Source organism: Aulonocara stuartgranti (genome assembly GCF_965226115.1).
Source record: "Aulonocara stuartgranti genome assembly, chromosome: 4".
Taxonomy (NCBI): Eukaryota; Metazoa; Chordata; class Actinopteri; order Cichliformes; family Cichlidae; genus Aulonocara; species Aulonocara stuartgranti.
In genome coordinates this window covers 22,063,724-22,085,204 of record NC_138942.1, presented here as the reverse complement: position 1 = coordinate 22,085,204, position 21,481 = coordinate 22,063,724, and the positions used below count along the sequence as shown (strand labels likewise).

The window sequence follows — 21,481 nt, the reverse complement described above, 5'->3', positions numbered from 1 at the left end:
AAAGAGATATAACGATCATAAAAGTCTTGAGGCAACACATTTGATTGGCGGTGGTTGTGAAGACTTGTTCTTCGTTTTGTAAAGGGTTGCGTAAATCTAAATGTTTTAATTATTTGGGAATTTATTTGCAACTCTTATTCAACATGTTCTGTGCAGGTCAGAGGTCAGAAACATAGTGCACAAGGCAGGAGACGCTGACGTTTGTGGTTGAAAACACAGACACCAGGAGAAAAAAACCCAAACAAACCAAAAACAAAAACTTAATGGTGCATGTACCTATTGCCCCTCGGTGATATTTTACATCTTATTAATCCCGCTTTGATCTTTTAGTTTTTAGTCTTTCTTTAAAGTAATTATGTGCTTCAATTTGATCTTTACAAAACACAAGCTGGGGCTTTTCCATCCTGGCAGGAAGTTAAATAAGAAAAAAAAAAACATGACAGAACAGGTAAAACAGCTATGTATGATCCGCTGATGGTTTTCACATGAGGTGCCATCTAAATGATTTAATGGACAAATCGAGGGATGGACATCTTCCTGCTGCAACACTTCATAAAACTGGGAAGCCCTGGAGGTCACGTGATAAAGGTCTGCCTTTTTCTGAAAGCGTGTGGGTAGGTGTGTTTTGCCTGTTAAGGTCACACCTGTCGGGCGGTGCCGCAGGCAGCATGTCGCTCATTATTTACTTTCTCTCTTGCCGGGTAGCCTTTCAGCTTGGTAGTAACAATGGCTCAGTGTTAATGCATTATGGCTGACCAGCGGAATTATAGCGCTGACCGAAGCAGGCGACACGATGAAAGATATTTACCAGACCTCGAGCTAAGCTGCTCAGCTCTTTTAAAGAAACGCGAGGAATTAAAGCACACAGGTGCGTCTGTCTTCAGCCAAAGTCTGGAGACGTTTTGGAGAACTGCCTCGTAGAACTGGGTGGTTCATGAAAGTTGTATTGCTTTTTTTCAGTTAACTATTTCGGGCTCGCGACATGGCTCTATCCCAGCTTCAGTGCCTGGATGATAACCACGTGAACCCGCGGACGCACGAGTCCAAGCCCGAGTTCTTCTACTGTGAGGACCAGCGGCTCGCGCTGGAGGCTCTCCTGCAGGATGGTCGCGAGGCGTTCTTTAAATACCTGGAGGCTCGCGGCCTCCGGGGTTTCCTCTCAGACCCGGAGCTGGAAGCTCTCACCGGCGCCGTCGAACCCTATGACCCGGGCTTGGAGCTGTTCTCGGGGGATGCCGAAGACGTGCAGACCCCGCTGTCGCTTCACTACTGGCCAGAGCTGTCGGACACGTCCATCCCGCAGATGGACCTGGGCTGGCCCGACAGCGATGCGTACCGGGGGGTGACGCGCACTACGGTGTACACGCAGCCGCCGCTGGATGGTCACGCTCACATCAAAGAGGTTGTCAGAAAAATGATCGCACAGGCGCAAAAGGTAGGTGGGCCAATGCAGTTATGATAATATTAAATGGCACTATTCATCATCACATTGTGCATTAAATAATATATAAAAATAACCATGTTTAAGTGCGGATGAAAACTTTGTTTTCTCATCAATATTTATGTGTGTTTTGAGCTTCCTGGATGACTTGTGTGTTGGTTCATCTTCAAAGCATGCTAATGTTTACTCACCTGAGTTCATTTAATGACTGAATAAAAATCCGAAAATATTGATTTCTAGCCATCTAACTAACTTTTTTTTTCTTTAATCAGCTGTGCATAGTCCTGAAATTACCCACAGTGCTGGCATAAAGTCTAAAGAAGTCAGTATAGTCAGACTACAGACTGCTGACCAAATGAGTAAAGTGCAGCTTGATTTATGGCCATTATCAGCTATGCCACTAACAGTGGACTATGTGTGCTAGGTGGGGTATTTGCATGGGTAATTTGCAGCGCTCATGCCTATCAGTCAGTGTTTGTGTCTGTTTATGCGGCTGAGTCATCTGGAGGCAGAAATTTATGACATGTCTTATTTCTTAGCATCACTTCTCTGTGACGTGTTATTTGCCTGAAACGAGCTCGCTGGATCATTTTCCTCAAGAGCTTCAGACAGAAAACGAGTTATCGGTTGTATAAGTAGCTGTGAGAGCTGGGAGAACTTTCCCTCTGCATAGGAAACACTTATTTTACTTAAACCTGAAAAACAACTTGAGTGTTATTTGTTTTGGCATAAAAATGTGTCCGCGCAGTAACCTTAAGGCTGAGGCTTTTATCCTTCTGCTCTGTAATGAATTTTGTTTTCATTTTCATGCATGAACTACATAGGAGTATCTGAGGCTGATCTAGGTTCTGTGCCTGTGCTTCTGCGTCTCCAGGTAATCGCAGTGGTGATGGACGTCTTCACTGATGTCGACATCTTCAGAGATTTGCTTGATGCTGGTTTCAAAAGGAGAGTTTCTGTTTACATCCTGCTGGAACGTGCAACGCTACCTCATTTCTTGGCCATGTGTCGGAGGGCCAACATGCACGCCGGACACCTCAAGGTGAGCCGGTACCACCCACTTTGTCATTTTGCATAGCAATTTGAATCTTATCATGAAAGAGTGAGTCCAAATTCTAAGTAAAGCTGAAAACAGTCATAAAAGTCAGCCGTTCAGTTTTCCCACAGCACGCTGTTGGACAGACGTCGCCATTCAAAGCGGTCCACCTAGGCAATAAAAGGTGATTACGACTCAAATGATAATGAGATAGAAAGCGAAATTTCATTGTGTGACATGTGAGGTCAAAATGTTACAGGGTAAATGTCTCACTGACGAGTTGAGCGTCTTTGCCTGTTGGCCCCAAACGCGTGCATTGAAGCCTTTGGGACAAAATGGAAAGTCTTGCTGTGTTTTTGAGCCTGAAATAACTTTGTAAGGCTGTTGATGTAGAACACAAGGACAGATTATCTCGCAAAATAAGCAACTGAAGTCAAGAGACTTCTGTTATGCACGGATAAACAGAAGCACATGCCGGCTTCCCCTCTCTCTTTTGTCTCTCGCTGTCTCCCTCACACGCACACACGCTAGAGTCCACACAACCACCAGTAGATCCACCCAGCTGGTACTGCAACGCAGATAAATCCCATTCTGCCTACCTTTATTGTTACATATTGTAAGTAGCTAGCTACGATCAAAACACAGATATGAAACAGATCTTTCTCGTGCCGGGACATGTTAAAAGGGAGTTGCATGGAATATAAAAATGCGTTTTCACTGAACTGTTTTCTTGGGGCATAAATCTTTTGTAGAAAGCTGCCAAAGCAAACACAATCATTTTAACTCAAGTCAACCAAAAGAAACAATTGCTTTCTGTTAGGTGTGATCATTTCTCAAGAACAGTTTAGGATAGATTACTGGTTAAAGTGTCGTTGTGCAGGATTAATGTTCTCTCATATTACTTCACTGTGTAGTGTTTTTTAATGGCTTAGTCAGCATTAGATGGGGCCTCTCACAAGGTCTGCTTGTTTCACTTGGACACAGTTTTGCTTGACAGGTGGAAGAAGGAGCTGAAATCATCCAACGCAAGGTGTTTCCAGTTGGAGTGTTTGGTTCAACTGTAAAGGATTGAAATTTTCCATGAGTACAGAAGAAAATTTAATGGAAATTTTCCATGAAATTGGCAAAATGAAATTCACCTGATTGTTATACAGTTTACACCAAGCACATTGTCCTCAACAGCTCTTTATTTGATTAAATAAATGTTTGATTTCATGTATTTCACTTACATTTTGGTCAGAATTGAAGAATAATTTTTTTTAGCCATGATCACGCCTACCGTCTGCAGCATTAGCCGTACCTTATTGGCTCGACCTGTGTGCTTAGTGGTCCCTGTAATACTGCAGAAATATTTCAAAATATCTAAAGTAGCATGCATGCGTGCAGATCATGCTGATAAGAAAAGATGCACAAACACTCACACTTGTCACTTTATGCCTCAGAGTAACTAAAGTTAAACAGGCTTGACAGTCTTTCAGTACCATCTGGATCCAATTTGCCAACAAAACAGCAAGAAATTCAATAGCAGCAGTGTTTGCTTTGTCAACAAAAGCACATGTTTGTGTGGCACATGACATGATAAGTGAAAGCGGTTGCTCAGTTTAACGAGTTTTTCATATGCGATTCATACTCACTGCATTTGCCTTTTGAATTAAATGCCATGTTATTATTTCCTACTAAGACGTCCCAGACCTTTTTCTTGCTTTAGAGTCATAAGCACTGAGAATCTGTCTTTAACAGTTTTACTCCTACTTGCTTCACAGTAGACACACAGGCTGAAGTTGCTCTGCTAAATTAAATATTTGATAGCACAGTGGCTCTGTATGAAGAAAAGACATTCTGTGCCACAGTTTCTTCTAATATTTATGGAGAGACAAGTGTATCTCCTTCAGGTAGGTCACTCTCTGGTTTTAGCCAACAGGAGCGTACAACGTACACCTGACAGAGAGTTTTAAAATGACATGCAAAGCTGCTATTCTGTTTAATCCACGGTGGCTCTGCAGCAAGTAAAACAACGCTGTTAAGAGATGGATCCAGTGTAGTAGGACACAATCTTGTTTGTTTGACAGCCAGCGTGCTTCCTTTCTCTTAGTCATACACTGCGAGTCTGTTAGGTTCTCCTATGAAGTGCACTGGAGGGGCTTGCTCCCTGATGTGTCATATACTGCTGCTTTGTTATACTGGCAGGCAACCTTTGGCGTGGGGCCTATTTCACCAAGTAAAACTACATAGCCATTTATGACATTAACATTAACAGTGCACCAATAGATGCTCATCTATGTGGAAAATCTGAAGAGCCAGGAGACAGGAGTACGTGACGACGATGAGCAGCTAACACAAACATCTCTAAAAGCGACAAGTCTGTCAAGAAAGACAATCAGAGGATGACTTGCAGGAAACAGGTGATAGTTTGGGAATTTACCACAAGCCGTAAGTGACGAGATAGAGCGGCTGGAGGGGAGGGATGGGAGGAGGAGCAGATGAGTGGTGAAATGAGTTGCCAAGTGAGTGAGAGTAAGTGGAATCTGGCACCTGAGTGGGCAATAAGGTACTAAATTCTTCTTACCCATCAGTTATTCAGGAAGGTTTTCTAGGAAAATATCCAACTGCCACACTTCAAGCTGACAGAGCTTAATTTAAGTAGTTTAGCAAAGTGTGCACATTGACTGTAGAGACTGTTGAAACCACAGTGCACTCGGAGGTGGTTTTATTTCCGCATAAAATGCATTGAACAACTGCTCAAATGCTCGTCGTCATGAACTTGGAGCATGCAATGCAATTTATCGAATCGGTTAACCAAAGGAATGCACTGGGGGAAGGAGAAAGTTTAGGGTGTGCCTAAACGAAGGAGGAAAACAAGTGTTTCTACTGTGAGACAAAGCATGCCAGAAAAAAAGAAACGAGGAGGAGCTGAAACAAGAAGACTGACTGCATGATGTTTTGGCTGCATCATGTGGCTTTCAGACAGACTTAGCACTCAAAGTTGTGTCAAGGCATCCGGAAGGGCAGGGTGAAAATCCCCAGATCAGACAGTGTAAGTCTACACTTACAACAAACCAAAGGACTAGTGTGTCAAGGTGACTTGAGGGTCTGTTACACACCTTGCTGGGCTTATGGAGCTTATTTATGTACTGCTGAGTAACGACAACAAGAACCACACAACTTAAGGTCAATATGTGTAATGGTGTGATTTTTTTTTTTTCTCTCTCCAACGTTACTGTATTATGTTTGTAAAATGAGATTGTCAGCCTAACACTTCCATGCATTCTTTTTTGGATAATACAACAATTAACTGTGATAAATCATCCATGAATATATATGTGTTGCTGTCTACATAGATTGAAATTCACATTTAACTATTACATGAACATTTCTTCTTCTACATGAATATAACCAGAATCCAACCAGCTGGCAGCCTGTTGAGTCGAGTCCCTCAAGTTGCACTCATTGACAAAAACTCAATCAGACTGATGGCAACATGCTGGCAATCTGTCTGCATTTATAAATTAGACAGCAATTCTTTGCAAACCTCCAACAATCTCTCTGAGAGTGACCTCAGTCAGTCCACATGGTCATGAGTGCAACACCCTCAATCTCTGGGCAACCACTGAGTCACCACAAGTTGCACTCGGTCGCAGAATGTGAAAAAATTCAATATTGTCACCAGGAAGCCACGCTTTTTTTTTCTTATTATTTTGTAGATGCAAGGAGATTGATGTCCTATGTTTAATCATGTAACTTAGGTATTAGCTTGTTGCAAATTAGGAGGTTAAGTCTGTCAGATGGTCTTTCAGTTCAGTCGATTTAATGAGAGTTTGCTTGCGTCCTGCGAGCTTATAGCACTGCCTAACTTTGTAAACCTGTTCATGGATACCTAAACCTTTATTTTTTTTATTGTAACAACTGGGATCTTTTTGTTGGAGCTGAAACGAAATAAATTGTTTTTAACACTCAGCGGTATCTTAATATTTGAGAACTGAAGAAGCAATTGGACCTATAAATGGTCAATGACAACAGAGTTGACAAGCAGCTAGTGATGTAGAAAAGTGATGGAAGGAAACCATGTTTTTTAAACTAGTTTTATACAGACTTTTAGCTCTTAAACACTACAGACAATGAAGAAAAACACCCTAAAAGCACCTTTTGGGGTACTTTTAGGGTGGTAGTGTTGCATGTGCCTTTTGTTCACAGCGTTCCCACCATATTTTAATTTCTTTAATAAAATATCAATATTTAGTGTTCCTGTATTGATACAATATCACCATGCAAGTATTAGGATAAAAAATATTTGCAACATTTAACTCTGAAAAGTTTGACTGAGTCAGCCTTTCTAATATCAGTTTATGATTGCAACAATGATATTGTACCATTCAGTTATTATGAACCTTACACTGGTTAAATGTTAGCATTGCAACATACATTATTTTATATGTTTGGTGTATAGTTGAAAACAGGCTTTTCACAGAGGTCATGTTTGCACATGCATATGCACAGAGATTGCATAGGCTTAGTTGGTATCTATTTGTCTTTTGCTTTCTGAAAGTGCATTGGGTTAGATGATGATGTGAGGATTCAGTTACTGTGGTTACTTTCAAGCGCTCCAGTTTTTCTGTTAGCACTGTTCATGTACAGCATGTTTTTAAGCTGTTTCTAAAAACTCCCAGGCTTCACGGTGTCCCAGACTCCAAATATTTGAACGTTTCAGAAAGGAATCACTTTCAGTCTGAACAAAATTTCAAAGTGAAAGTAAGCTCAGGATCAGACGTTTGCTTTAGTGAGTAATCCAAACCGTGCAGCAACACCCAGCAAACATGATTAAAACTGCGGCGTCATCTCCTTGGTCAAAACTTGTCAATGATTGATGCCAGAAACTGAACCGTACATATATGGATGTTGATGTTGTGTCACGTAGAATAGTTGTTGCGTCAGCCCGTCTCTTACAAAGTAAGAAATGTAGATCAGATTACTGCAAAGAAGAAATAAAAGGCATTTGTCTCTGTTTTGTTTTTTTAGTACATGATTGTGATGAGACTTTAATGCAACTTGGTCTTCTCCATGTACACAAACTAGTATTACTGCAACCTGATTTTAAGAAATAGACACTTTTAAGGTAGTCACAGTTTTGTATACCTCTGTTGTATTTCATTTGTTGCATGTTGAACCTAACATCAGGCTCTTTCCACAATGTTAGCATCATACAGTCAGGAATGATATTATTCAAATGTGCCATTAAGCTCAGTAGGATAAGTGATGAGGTCACAGGTTTCAGTCACCACAGCAGTCTGTGTAAATATATATAGTTCTCATTCATTTCATTTTTAAATTTCGTTCATTTAATTTTAATTGATGCAGAGGTTTTAGAAAACTATCCTTGAACACAAAATTACTGTTGATAGAAAGTCTAACAAGGACATCCAGATATTGTTTAAGAAGCACCTTAAACCAAGGCATCAGTTCAACTTTTATTTTGGAATTATTTTTTTTTATTTTCAGCCACCACTAGCTGCTGAGAAAAAGTTGATTGCTATTCAATGTGTTTGGGGATATTAACGGCTAATCTTTTGTTGTGGATGAATAATTTCAGACATTTTCGTCATCTTCTATTTGCCATATTATGACGTTTGTCTCTACTAACTGGAACCGTGAACTTTTACTGAAAACAGTTTAACTCATCCTCCATCTTCCCTGTGCTAATGTTTTATATTATCCTAACCATAACTCTGCAGTATGGAAGAGGATTAGGGCCACAGGAGAAACAAAGAAAAAAAGTGGACATGTCTTTTTTCTTTTCCAGAATTCTGACTTTAATCTCAGAATTCTGCAAAAAAAAAAGAAAAGAAAAAGATGTGGCAAGTCTTTATATTAACAGCCATCAGTCAAACCATACTGCTTGGTCTGGATCTAAACAGAGTGCAGTGTGTGTGACGTCTTCTTTTGCGCATGCGGGCCGCTTTGAGGATTCACACTAGAGCGCGTTTGCTGTCACCTTTTATTTGTAGTGTGAACAAGCAGACAAAAAAATCGGATTTGATCAAAAAAATCGGAATTGAGCATTAAGACCTGCAGTGTGAACATAGCCTAAGTGGTATTTCAACATTTGTTTGATTTTGAGATCAGAAGAAGTGATTGGACCCAGAAATGGCTAATGACAATGGACAGATGGAAGGAAAACATGTTTTCTGTTGAAAGGAATAATTATTTTCATTATAGGCTTTGAGCCTTAACACATTATAGGCAAAAGCAGGTGCAGGAAAATTGACTCAGAAGGCTTATTTTATAACACATATGCTGTGCTTTTAAGAGGCATGAAAAACAGACAGTTTCCAACAAAGGTGGGGAATATAGGTTTTCAAATCAAGTAAAGACAAGCCAGACATCATAATGTGGGTTGTGTAAGTTTTAAGCAGAGTGTTTTAAGCAGAGTGTTTACACTGGCTGTAGTTTGTGTGATTGCTTAGATGTTTGAACACATGGAGCAATTGCCTTAGATTAAGGCAGTAAGTGGAAAATGACTGCTAATGACTTCTGTATCTATGTTTTAGGGATTATTATTAAGGCAAACAGTTGTTCCATCCATCCATCCATCCATCCATCCATCTTCATCCGCTTTGTCCGGGGCCGGGTCGCGGGGGCAGCAACCTAAGCAAAGAGGCCCAGACCTCCCTCTCCCCAGCCACCTCCTCCAGCTTATCCGGGGGAATACCAAGGCGTTCCCAGGCCAGCCGAGAGATATAAACTCTCCAGCGTGTCCTGGGTCTGCCCCGGGGCCTCCTCCCGGTGGGACATGCCTGGAACACCTCACCCAGGAGGCGCCCAGGGGGCATCCTTGTCAGATGCCCGAACCACCTCAGCTGGCTCCTTTCAATGTGGAGCAGCAGCTGCTCTACTCTGAGCCCCTCCCGGATGGCCGAACTTCTCACCCTATCTCTAAGGGAGAGGCCAGCCATCCTTCGGAGGCAGCTCATTTCTGCCGCTTGTATCCGCGATCTCGTTCTTTCGGTCACTACCCACAGCTCGTGGCCATAGGTGAGGGTAGGGACGTAGATCGACCGGTAAATTGAGAGCTTCGCTTTTACACTCAGCTCCCTCTTCACCACGACGGACCGGTGCAGCGTCCGCATTACTGCAGCTGCAGCCCCAATCCGTCTGTCGATCTCCGGCTCCCTTCTCCCATCACTCGCGAACAAGACCCCGAGATACTTGAACTCCTCCACTTGGGGCAGGAACTCATCCCCGACCCGGAGTGGGCACTCCACCCTTTTCCGGCTGAGAACCATGGCCTCAGATTTGGAGGTGCTGATCCTCATTCCCGCTGCTTCACACTCGGCTGCGAACCGTTCCAGTGCGAGCTGGAGGCCATCACCCGATGAAGCCAACAGAACCACATCATCTGCAAAAATCAGAGATGAGATTCTGAGGCCACCAAAGCGAAAGCCCTCTGCCACTTGGCTGCAAACAGTTGTTTGTTAGCAAAAAAAGAAAATTCTACATTGGCTACATTTGAGTTGTAAATGTTTGATATTACTATTATTTGTGGATGTTATTGTTCTTTGGCTGACGTAGTGTGACTCACGGTCTCTACTCACATTGTTTGGCAGGCTTTTATTCTATAATGCAGGTCACAGGTTATGAAGGCAGTTTTGGGTCTTTAATATGTACAAAAATTGCGTGTTTGTTTGTGTTTCAGCACCTTCGTGTCCGCTGCTCAGAAGGAGCGGAGTTCTACACGAGGTCCTGCACCAAGGTCAGAGGGCGAATGGGTCACAGATTCATGTTCGTTGATGGAGACAAAGCTGTGTCTGGGTCGTACAGGTCAGTGCACATCACGTGTGTGAGAAGGAGGGAGAATGTGTCAGAAAAAGATTATCCCCTTGTGCTCCACCTGCTTTTGAAACTGCCAACTTGGCACAAGAGATAAATAAACAATGGCTTGTCGACATAGCAGACAAACAGGTTGTAAATGTATCCAATCTACTAGAGTAACCGTGCAGTTCCTAAGTGACTGGATTATTATACTTTTACGTTTGCAGTCATTGCTGATTACTTCATTATGCTTGCAGTGTAGTGTAGTTTGTTTTGTGGTATCGTGGTGCAGTTTAAATAAGTCTGAATTTGCATTTTTTATTTGTTCATATTTGTTTTTTGTGCAGCTTCACTTGGATGGCCTCACGTCTGGATAGGAATCTCATCACCGTGGTTACAGGCCAGGCTGTGGATGGCTTTGACCGACTGTTTCGCTTCCTCTATCTGTCCTCCAGTTCTGTTGACCTCCGGCAGACCATCACAGAGCCTGAACCTGAGCCGGAACCCCTCCCACAGCCCGCCCCTGTCATACCCCCTTCTGCTGAGATTGCGAGGAAGTTGTACAGCCCAAAATATGCCCTGGTTGCTTTGACCAACCCCGGCCCCACCACCTCTGTTAACCAAGAAAGCCCCAAAGAACCCCAAAATCCAGAGAACTCCAAGAAGAAGAGGCGAGGCAAGGCTAGTGAAGAATCGACAAAAGAATCTCCTCCTCTCCATCCTGGATTAATAAATCTAGAAAAAGCATGCTTAATCGCATACCTGCCCACATGGCCAGAACCTGACCCCCCCAGTGATGTCATAGGGTTCATTAATGTTCGGGATGCCAAAAAACCAACTCAAGTCCACTTGCAGCGTTCAGAGATGTTTGAAACCAGCCAGGCGATCAGGTTTAGCAGTCCGTTCAGCAGCACAAAGGAATCCAAGGAAGAAGTCGCCAAGCCCACACAGGCGACTCCTAAACAAGAGGAGGTGAATGCACTCCAACCAGCACAGGCTAAATCCATGGTTGATGATGCTGTAGAAAAAGCACAGCAAGCACAACTCAGTGATGTCACACATAACAAAGAGGCATCTGAACAGAAATCACCTGCATCTGAGGAAAAGTCTGACCTGCAGTCAGACGCCACTAATTCTGTCAGCCCCAAGAATAAATTTGATTTAAGCACAACCACTAACCAAGAGGCAGGCCTTGATACTCCCCTCGGTGCACAAGCACTTCCCCAATCCAGCAGCGAAGCACCCGCTTCTGACGAGGGGAAGATTTCCCACGCAGAACAACCCGTCTCATCAAACAGTCACGCTGAGTCAGGCTCGCTCCCAGAATTAAACACAGAAAAGAAAGCAGAACCTACAAGTAGATTGAGCACACAAAGTTCTGCTGTGCACAGGACACACACCCCAACACCAAACGGTGCACACACCCCTCAGATTCCCGACTCCCCAGAATTAAACACAGAACAAGGTACGAAAGAAAAGACCCCACCACCACAGGCGGATTCACAAACACGAGCTGTTCACAAGCAACCGCAAATCTCTACTGAAGTGGCTTCTAGCATCCAGACTCCAACTGTCCACAGCAACATTTCCACCTCCCTGGTTTCTGCCACACAGTCTAAAAATAACCACATTCCTATTACTACAGTGCACTCAAGCACATCTTCTAGCGCTTCTGTTCCCTCCACCAGCTCCTCTGCCCTTCCTCTTACTTCTTCCGTTACAACACCAAATCCACCCCTCCCTGCATCCTCTTCTTTGACCCCAGCTCCCCCTATCCCTAAACCTCGTACCATACAGATAGTTATGAGTGACAGCAGCACCAGCAATGGGCAGAAACTGCCGGAGATCCGTCTTGTTAGGAGGCCCGAGGCCAGCACAGGGCCCCTCGTGGCCCACAGTGCGTTTGATGTGGCAGCTGTTGAGCAGACATCTCTGGTAAAAGAGTGTCAAACTGTCCCTGAGCTGCAGGACGACAGTACCAGTAAGGCAGGGGCACAAAAAGACACAGAGAACACAGGGAATCCTGTAGAAACTTCAAAGCAAGAATCTAAAGAGACAAGTGTGGAAGCAGATGAGCAAGACGATGACGGAGCAGCATCCCAGACGGTCGCTGGAAGCGAGCTGCACAAGTCAGACGCTTTGATTAATGATGCACCAAAGGCAGCCGCATTGAAAATTCAAGAAATCATTCCAAAAGATGTTGACCTCGAAACTTCCGAAGATTGCAGGATTATTGGGAAGATGGACGCACGCTGTGTAGCAACAGCGCAGGCAGATACAGCGAGCCCTGAAAGGACTCTGACAGGCTCTGAATCTGGTGACGTGTCAGACAGAAAAGGTGAAAATGTGACACAGTGCAGAACATTTCTCGCAAGAGTACATGAACCCCAAAGGATATCATTTTCTAAACCACAGGACATGGATCAGATGGAGGCTCTGAATTCTTCGACAGCGCCAGTGTTCTTGACCTCATGTCTGCGACCTCATAACGGCGATGGCGCACACACATCTGCTACAGACACCCACAGCCAGCAAGGTGAACAAGTAAGACTCACACATGTAGACAATGAGGTTAATATGCGAAATACTGCAAATCACAACACGCACAGCACCTTTCAAGAACAAACTTCTACAGGACGTGTTGGCACACACACGCCCGAAAAAGCCCTGCGTTTACACCTCACCGAAACACACCTGCCGGACTTCCGTTCGCAAACACCTGTGCACCGATCACAGTCGCTTAAAGCACACACTCCCACTCCTGATGGATTTTCTCCACGCACGCCAGCCTTGGATTCTCTATCGCCAGACATTTTTGATGGTTATATCTCCTCACGAGAGGACTCCACTCTCTCCACCACCTCTGAAGAGTATTATGAATGTAGCGACTCGCTTTTTAATGAGCCTGTTTTTGACCACATGGCTTCTCGTGACCAGGGGATGATAGCGGATCACATTAATTTCGCACACACAAATAGTCTAAATTCTCCCGCCACTGGCACCGGTCCTGCACACATAAATTACAGCTCAAGTGATGCTACATTAGGTACGGCACACAGTGAAACACAGACTTTGACTGGGGCCGCTAAAGTCCCCAGTTCTTCTTTACTTGGAAAAAAAGTGGAAACTAGGGAGGTAGAGAACAAGGCAAGTGAAGAAGAAGCGAGTGAAGAGGACGAACATGGGAGGAAACTGAGTGTGGCCGAGACGAGGGAAGAGCAAGAATCCCAGGGGACAGAGATGAGAGGCAGGGAGGATACTAATAGAATAATGGTGCAAATTAAACGAGGCAAAGATTCAACTGAAACAGGAGGAAAAGACAAAGAGGTCCAAACGCCTACGAGAAAGGTGGCAAGGAGCCAGTCAGCTGCAGACAGACTGGTGGATGGAGGAATGACTGCAGGAGGGTCAAGTAAAGAGAGATCAAAGCCAAAGCGATCGTCCGCTGGTGACATTAAATCAACAGAGGGAGGGAGACCAGACAGAGAGGGGAGGGAGAACGCTTCAAACCAGGTGGAAATAAGACCCAGGGGTACAGAGAGGAGAGCGAGCCCCCAGTCAAAGAGGCAGACAGAGGGACAGAAGGTATGAGCACTGATCAGAATAACATTTAAAACCAACAAAACGTTTCTTTAGTTTGCCAATCATATCCAAATGGGTATATATACAACTGGATTTTGTTAAAAAACAAAAACATCACACTAATTAATTGAAATTAAGGTAACACATTTTTCCTTCTTTGACAACTTAATTAAAAAAAACACAGTTTTTCAATTGGTGACCTTGAGACACTTAGTTGCTGCTGTATGTCCATCGTTTCCAGTCTCTGTGCTAAGCTGAGCTAAGCAGCTGAAACTGTTTAGTATGCAAACATGAAAGTGGTGTCAATCTTCCATTGGAGCCTTGGTAAACATATCTGTATCCGCCAACATCCTTAGTCTCTTGAAGAAACGCACCCATTGCATTGCCAGGGTTCATAATTAGATGCCCAAATGTATTTTACAACTAAATGAGGGCAAAATAAATGTTTTAGTAGATCCCAAGGCTTTACTCTGTGTTAACTTGCGTGACGGAAAAAACCCGAAGCATGCCAAAAATGTGGGTGTGATCTTAGCTTGTAGAAGCACATGCTCACTATCTCTAAGCCGGCCTTTTATCATCTTTAAAAACAACATATCTACAGTTGTAGGTGCTTCCTGTCACAGTCTCAGCCTTTTCTGATGCTTTTATTTTCAATAGAAAATTATGCACCTTTTCCTAATGTAACAATGCAGGTATTAAGTAAATATATGCATAATTATATTTCACCAAATCAAAGGAATAACCCCAACAGTCAAACATTGACTTGGCGACAGCAGGGAAGAAAAACTCCCATTCAACAGGAAGAAAACTCAAGCATAGCCAGGCTCAGGCAGGGGCAGCCATCTGGTGTGACCGGTTGGGGGTGAGGTGTGGTAGACAAGATAAAACACATGCTGTGGAAGAGAGCCATAGTAAGAGATTAATAACTAATGATTAAATGCAGAGATGTGTTTAAACACATAGAATGAAAAGAAATAAGGGAAGAAGAATCAGTGCATCATAGGAAGCCCTCAGCAGTCTAGGCCTATTACAGTGTAACTAAGGGAGGATTCAGGGTCATCTGATCCAGCTGTAACTATAAGCTGTAACAAAGGGTGGGTGTCTTTTATATCTGAACTGGGAGTTGGTTCCACAGAAGTGGGGCCTGAAAGCTGACGGCAGTGCTGCAGGGAGAGTCTTAAATAAAACCAAAAAGTTTAAACGTCCTTCTTATTTCTTCTTCTCTTCGCCTCCCAGTAAAATAATTTCTCACTGCTTGTTCTGGTATTACGTGGTAAGCATGTTGCGGGTGTGTTTTATGTGTGTAAGTGGAAAGCGGATGGTCTAATGGCACAACGTGTGGGCTGGGAAACAGCTGGCGACTCCAGTTGAGGCTCATGGATGCGCTGGGCGCTCATGTTACGAGGGTTTACGGTGGATGTTTGTAACTTATAGCGCAAAGAGACTCAAAGCGTATCTCTTTTTGCACGTGTGTGATCAATGGGGAAATTTTTCAGGATCAGTGTTATTTTTATTCCTATATTTTTTATCCTGCTGATCAAAATCCCTTTTTAAAGTGTAAAAGGCGATTGTGGCTCAAGAGTTGGCAGTTCGTCTTGTAATCGGAAGGTTGCCGGTTCGAGCCCCGGCTCTGATAGTCTCAGTCGTTGTGTCCGTGGGCAAGACACTTCACCCGTTGCCTACTGGTGGTGGAGGGCCTGGTGGCGCTGTCAGTGCTGTGTGCACCTGTGTGTGAATGGGTGGATGACTGAATGTGTAAAGCGCTTTGGGGTCCTTAGGGACTGAGTAAAGCGCTATACAAATACAGACCATTTAATCTCTTATTTTAGAAGTTTTTGCCATGTGTGATGTCCTTTTTCCTTCTGCTTTGAAGCTTGTTAAGTCTATGCCTGTCATATGAAATGTGCTATATAAAGAAACTTGAAATAGTGCATTTATCAAAGTGCCTTTTTGTTCTTCACTGACAGTTTTTTATATTAAGTTTCATCAAAGTTTAGAAAAATTGAATGTGAAAGGCTTTAATAACATACAGTATTGTGCTAAAGTCTTGAGCCGCCCCTCATTTCTTTATGCTTGGGCAGGAAAAGTATATAAAGCAAAAACAGAGTTTGCACAATTCTAATTTTGAACATTTATATGACTGCATGTTTTTTTCAACACAGTCTGAAGTCTGATAGGCAGCCTTTCTGCAATTTCTTGAAGTAGTCTTCAGGAATAGTTCTCCAGGCTTCTTTGGATGTTGGCTGCCTTTTCTTTTGTTCTGTCAAGATGATCCCATACTGCTTCAATAACTTGAAGGTGTGAGCTCTGGGCTTTAATCAGGTATTCTTTTACTGCCTTGGTAGTGTGTTTTGGATCGTTGTCATATTGTCATGCTAATAAAATGCTTTCCAGAAGGTAATGCATGGTGGATTTTTTTCTGCATTCATAAATTCCATCAGTTCCAGTAAGATCCCCACCATCTAAAATTCAGATCCAAACCGTGACAGCGCCTCCACCGTGTAGACTTACTGTTTTACCTTGCACCTCAGCTGGCTCATGATGATTTAAACTAAATTTTCAAATTTGGATTCATCACTCTATAAGACCTGCTGACCCTGATTTTCAGTCCAGTTATTATGTGATTTGTATATCTCAGCCCATTCTCTCTGCTTCCCTTCTGGAATGGCTTCTTGACAGACACCTTTCCATTGAGGCCATTTCTGATGAGGCTTCAGTGAACAGTAGATCATTGAAGGCCCAGCTTCTCTCAGGTTTATGCTGGATCCCCCCCCCTGTTTCTGAAGGACATGACTTTCAGATACTGTTCCTCACACTGCACATCATATTCTTTTTTGGCTTATAGCTCTTTAGGAATTCCATTATTGTTAAACATGTGAAAAGTAGCCGTTGTTCAAAGAAAGACTCTTAAAGCCTCAAGAACTATTGCTCAAGATCACTTAAAAAGAAAGAGTACAAAATATATAACAAATTCAGGGTTGGATCAAGAGTTTTGCACAGTACTGTATATAATTGAAATCCTATGTAATATAATTTACAGCATTTGTTTCTGTGTTTGTGTGTTGATCCATGAACCTTTCACCAGCAGAGCATCACTAAGTTGAAACACAGCAGCACAACCATGCTTTGTTCATTATTGAAGAAGGATGCCTCGTGCGAATAAAGGTGGCATATTTATAATGACGTGCTGTGCGTGTTTGCACTGATAGAGTATTTAAAGGAGTCTAAAAGATGAATAGGTTTCACATTTATTGGTGTTTAACTCACTCACTCTTGCCCCGAATCCACTGCCTTTCATCTCAGAGTACTCAGTCTGAGTCAGTGAAGTGTTGTTTGCATGTTTTAGCTTATTTCAGTCATGTAATATTAATGAACGTGAAAATAACACAGACACTTTGCACCCTCTCTTTTCCATTTGCAACAAAGCTTATATGTCACTTGCTAATGCGTGTGTGAGTGTAAGAATCCTACACTGCATTATAGATAAGTTGCCCCACATATAATAGATTAAATATGAGAAACTGTTGGCTGCAGAAGTGTTACACACACCCTGAGTCAGACATCTCCTCTGTCTTTCTTTTTTCTGCAGCTTTCACACTCTTCACCCAAACCTCAAAAACAGAGGGTCCAACGTAATCCGAATTTCTTTGATAATATGTCATCTCTTCACAAAACGTCAACCAGACCACCTCAACCACTGGTGACGGGTACTGTGGGATCTATAGCCGGACGGAAACGGGTCTCCCAAAGCCAGCAGAGCCAGGATTCAGCAGCACAGAACCAAACTCCTTATCCAAACTCCTCCTTACTCCATATGAACCCACAGATCCAGCTCAGTACTCAGTCTCACAACCAGACGGCATCTGGACCGGAAGTGCAGGATGGGAGAACTCCATTTAACTTGAGTTTCAGCCGGCTGTACAACCTTAAGGGGATGAATGGCAAAGTGAACAAGACTCCAGCACACAGTAAAAGAGGCAGCGTGGCCACTCCAGCACATGAGAGTAAAACCACCAGTTAACGTGGTCACTGGTCATCACGTCTTTTTAATGTTACTGCGTCAGGCGAAATCACCACTGGGCCAATGTTTATATACCAACACATGTTGTTACCTCTTTCTTGACTCGTGTTGTATGACTAATTTTTCATGTCTGCATTTAAACTCGTGGAGATTTATTTTTCATATTTAAATCCAGCTGCCTGCCAGTTTACAGCGAGCTTTCTTCCCCGGGAGGTCATGACTTCAGGTGCAATAAAAAGACTAGACCAGAGTTTGCATACATTTTTAATAACTTGGATGAGGAAACTGAAATAGTGTGTTTTCATTCTCCAACCTCAGGCGTCAGTCAAAAAAAACAAAAACTCTTACATCAATCAGCTCTTTGACTTACTGTATTTAAACATGCTGCACATATACAGCAGATAAAGCAAAAAGAAAAACAATATATTATTGGCATTACTGGATGACTCCCATATGTTTTTGTGGATTAACGTACGGCTTTAATATCGTATTTTCTATTTTTTAAAATTTTTGCTGTTTGATTAATGGGGATTGATGAAAATGTACGTTAATAGTGTTTAAAACTGGTACACACCTAACTGGATTTACATAGGACTATATTATATACCATATTAAAGTTCCGGCTGTTATCTAACATTACTTTACAGTTAATAAAGAAAACGCTCAGCATTTTGTGACTTTTTTTTTTTACAGCAATCTGGAGCATTTGTCCTGAATTTGTAATATATTTTTTCTCCTCTGTATATCTGTACATTCAAAAAGGGGGTGCATGTTAAAAAAGTGAAAACAATTATAATTTTATTTAGGTCATTTGGTATTGTTACACTGAAAGGCTAAAGAGCAGTTTTCTTTTTTTCACATCAAAAGTATTTTTTTAGATTCTTAATATTTTTGTCCTGGAAGTGACTGTGCCAACAGACTTGCTACCTCTGAAGACAGATAAAGATGTTCTGAAGAATTGCTGCAGGAATGCACCAGATAGTGCACAGGTTTTTCCAAATGAGAGTGGAAATGTGCAGGATGTCCAAGATGCTAAAAATCACAAATATCATATGTCGTTTGATGGTAAAAAATAAAATAAATAAAGAAGCATCTTCTGTCTGTAATGTTATAGTTAATGGACAATGCATTTTTAATGAATGTGCAGCATGTTTACGCCTTTGCCAAAGATTTTGTATTTAACTGTTAAGTGTCCACATTGGTGTGTTTGTAGTGGATTTACATAGATTTAAGATGAATTCAGCTCTTTTGAATCCACTGCAGACAGGTAGACATCTGCAAGTGTGAGAGATACACATATCGACGGGGCCGGGTTATGTTAAAAAGTATAAATGGTTATACTTTGTTCATTGGTTCAAAGGTACCCCACACTTCTTTTTTGGTTGCTTGTTTGTTCTGGTATATTTTTCATTTGAACTGTTATTCTGCCAGAGTACTCATATTAACCAGATGGCATTGAACGCCCCATTGGTGTGTTAGGAAAACTCTTTTGTACATATGTTCCTTGAAGGGGTTTTGGAGTGGTTCTTTTTCCACCGCAGCAAAGGGCTAGGAGTCGGAGAGGAGCTGCTGTATGTTTTTGTTATGATCGGAGTGTGAAATAAAGCATATACAGTGAGAAAGCAACTCCAGGAGTCATCCCTGCCTTAAAGCTGCAACATATCATGGCGAGCCAGCCAGGAGGAAGGTTTGAAGAACTTCCCGCACGAGAGTGAAGCAGAAGCCTGGTTAGCGCCATTAGCGGCTAACGTTAGCGCTACCGCACGGCTGAAGAAAAACCTTTCTCCAAGCACCGGACCTGAAATCTGACGGACTAAAGACAAGCTTGTGAGTACCCACAATGGAGATAGAAGCCCGACGAGATAAGATCACCGCCACACTCTGCCAGCTAAGTCGTGATCAGCTCATAGAAGTGGGTTATAAGGTGAAAGGCTTTGCTACACCGCTAAATGAGCCTACAAAAGACACTTCCAGACGCCAACTGATGAAAGTTATAGAACATAAACTGGACGAGGTGGAAAACAGTTATACACCAGACGATGCTGTACAGTTTGTGAAAGAACTTTTATCGTTTTTGGGCGAATATAAAGCTAAAGACAATACGGCCGAGAGTGATTTTTCCCGCCCTTCAGACGCAAGAGACAAGTATGACGAGCTGCAGGAAGAAATTAGAGCGATAGGGCAGAAACTCAAGATGGCGGACGCTGCCCCGAACCTGCTGTCTTCTAAAGTACCAGAGGTGACAATTCGCAGGGAGTTTCGCATCTGTGGCCAAATAGGTGAGGGAGGGCAGCGCGATCGGCTGTCCTATACCAACCTGCTGCATCAGATGGAAAATGGACTCCGCAAAGGCCACAGTGAGTCAGAAGTTATTGAAGCAGTGATAAGAGCCATCAATCCAGGTCTCAAACTGCGTGATATGCTTGAAATAAAGACTGATTTGACACTCACACAGTTAAAGACAATATTAAAAGGACATTACCGAGAAGATGACACATCTGATTTGTACCAAAAACTGATAAATATTTCCCAAGATCCAAAAGAGTCAGCTCAAGACTTTTTATTCAGAGCCATTGAGCTTAAAGATCGCCTCCTGTACGCATCCAAGGACAAAGAAGCAGAACACTACAGTCGGGACCTGGTAAAAAGGAAGTTTTTGAGATCAGTGGGTACTGGGCTGCAAAATGACAACATAAAGTTCCAGATTAAAGCCCTTCTTGACAACCCAGATGTGACTGATGAAATGCTGATTGAGAAACTAAATGAAGCTGCCAATCTCGAGACAGAAAGACTGAACAAGTTAAAGAGGAACAATACAAAACCACCAAGAATCAATGAGCTACATACTAGGGATGAACCACGCAGCAGCTCACAGATCCCCGCCACCAAGGAAGACAAGAAAAATCATCCTCCACCCGAAATGCACGACCTGGTGAAAGAGCTGAGGAACGAGGTTGCAGAGGTGAGGCAGATGGTTCTTGCTTCCCTGAACGCTGGCAAGTCGCAGACTACAAAGAGGACATCAGATGCTGCCGCGGGTACCTGGAGGAAGAAAGGCTGCAGGACCTGCCAGAGCAACGGAGAGGGAGACAACTGCACCCACTGCTTTAAGTGTGGCCAGCCTGGCCACATCTCCAGAGGATGCCGAGCTCCACTTCAGCTGCAGGGAAACGCCAGAGGGCCACTGCCACGGGACCAGCAGTGACCCCACCGCCACATCAGGAGTCCCGCCGCTGTGGTTGCTGCCACCAGAGAGAGTCGGTCAGCACCCCACTCCAGAGGTGTGCAGGCTGCTCATCTGTCAGTTACTGTTCTAAAGCCTGTCAGGGACAACACTGGCACCATCACAAACATGTATGTAAAGCGGTGAGGCTAGTTGAACAACATTTGAGGGAAAGAGAGAAAAAGGGGTGGTTGTCATACATGGGATATTCTGACCTTCTATCAGATAAGCAAGGACAAAAATTAGTGAAGCTGATTGGTAGACGAAAAATGGTGAGATGCACCTTTGACAATGTACCAGTCACCGCATTGTGGGACACGGGTGCACAGGCTACCGTAATAAATGAGAACTGGAGAGTCGAGCACTTACCTCACA

General features: G+C 43.1%; 2 protein-coding genes across 9 annotated transcripts in view; both read left to right on the top strand.

Moving 5' to 3' along the window:
• LOC309704410 (uncharacterized protein) overlaps positions 1-21,164 on the top strand; it is a 342,365-nt gene extending 321,201 nt beyond the window's left edge. Inside the window, exon 3 of the mRNA XM_082529540.1 lies at positions 19,155-21,164. Within this exon, the coding sequence (XP_082385666.1) occupies positions 19,724-21,088 (1,365 nt within the window). The 5' untranslated portion in view covers positions 19,155-19,723 and the 3' untranslated portion in view covers positions 21,089-21,164. The remainder of the gene's footprint in view (positions 1-19,154) is intronic.
• On the top strand, positions 568-18,977 carry fam83ga (family with sequence similarity 83 member Ga). Of its 8 annotated transcripts, none has more exons than XM_082529534.1 (6): positions 568-588; positions 961-1,435; positions 2,316-2,483; positions 10,165-10,289; positions 10,628-13,865; positions 17,452-18,977. In XM_082529534.1, exons 2-6 carry the CDS (start codon positions 983-985, stop codon positions 17,881-17,883), a joined length of 4,416 nt encoding a protein of 1,471 aa, XP_082385660.1. In that variant the 5' UTR covers positions 568-588; positions 961-982; the 3' UTR covers positions 17,884-18,977. The 8 variants fall into 8 exon arrangements, 7 of the variants coding, with proteins under 7 accessions (XP_082385660.1, XP_082385659.1, XP_082385664.1 ...); XR_014276252.1 differs by lacking the exon at positions 568-588 and having other exon boundaries at positions 599-1,435; positions 10,628-12,618; positions 12,696-12,824; positions 17,452-17,527; XM_082529533.1 differs by lacking the exon at positions 568-588 and adding an exon at positions 599-868.
• Positions 21,165-21,481: the final 317 nt, after the last annotated feature.

What these genes read in the sequence shown, in the direction of transcription:
- fam83ga (XM_082529534.1), top strand. Translation starts at nt 983, where the DNA reads ATGGCTCTATCCCAGCTTCAGTGCCTGGATGATAACCACGTGAACCCG. An exon ending in TGATCGCACAGGCGCAAAAG is followed by an intron (nt 1,436 to 2,315) that starts GTAGGTGGGCCA and finishes CTGCGTCTCCAG; the next exon opens with GTAATCGCAGTGGTGATGGA. An exon ending in TGCACGCCGGACACCTCAAG is followed by an intron (nt 2,484 to 10,164) that starts GTGAGCCGGTAC and finishes TTTGTGTTTCAG; the next exon opens with CACCTTCGTGTCCGCTGCTC.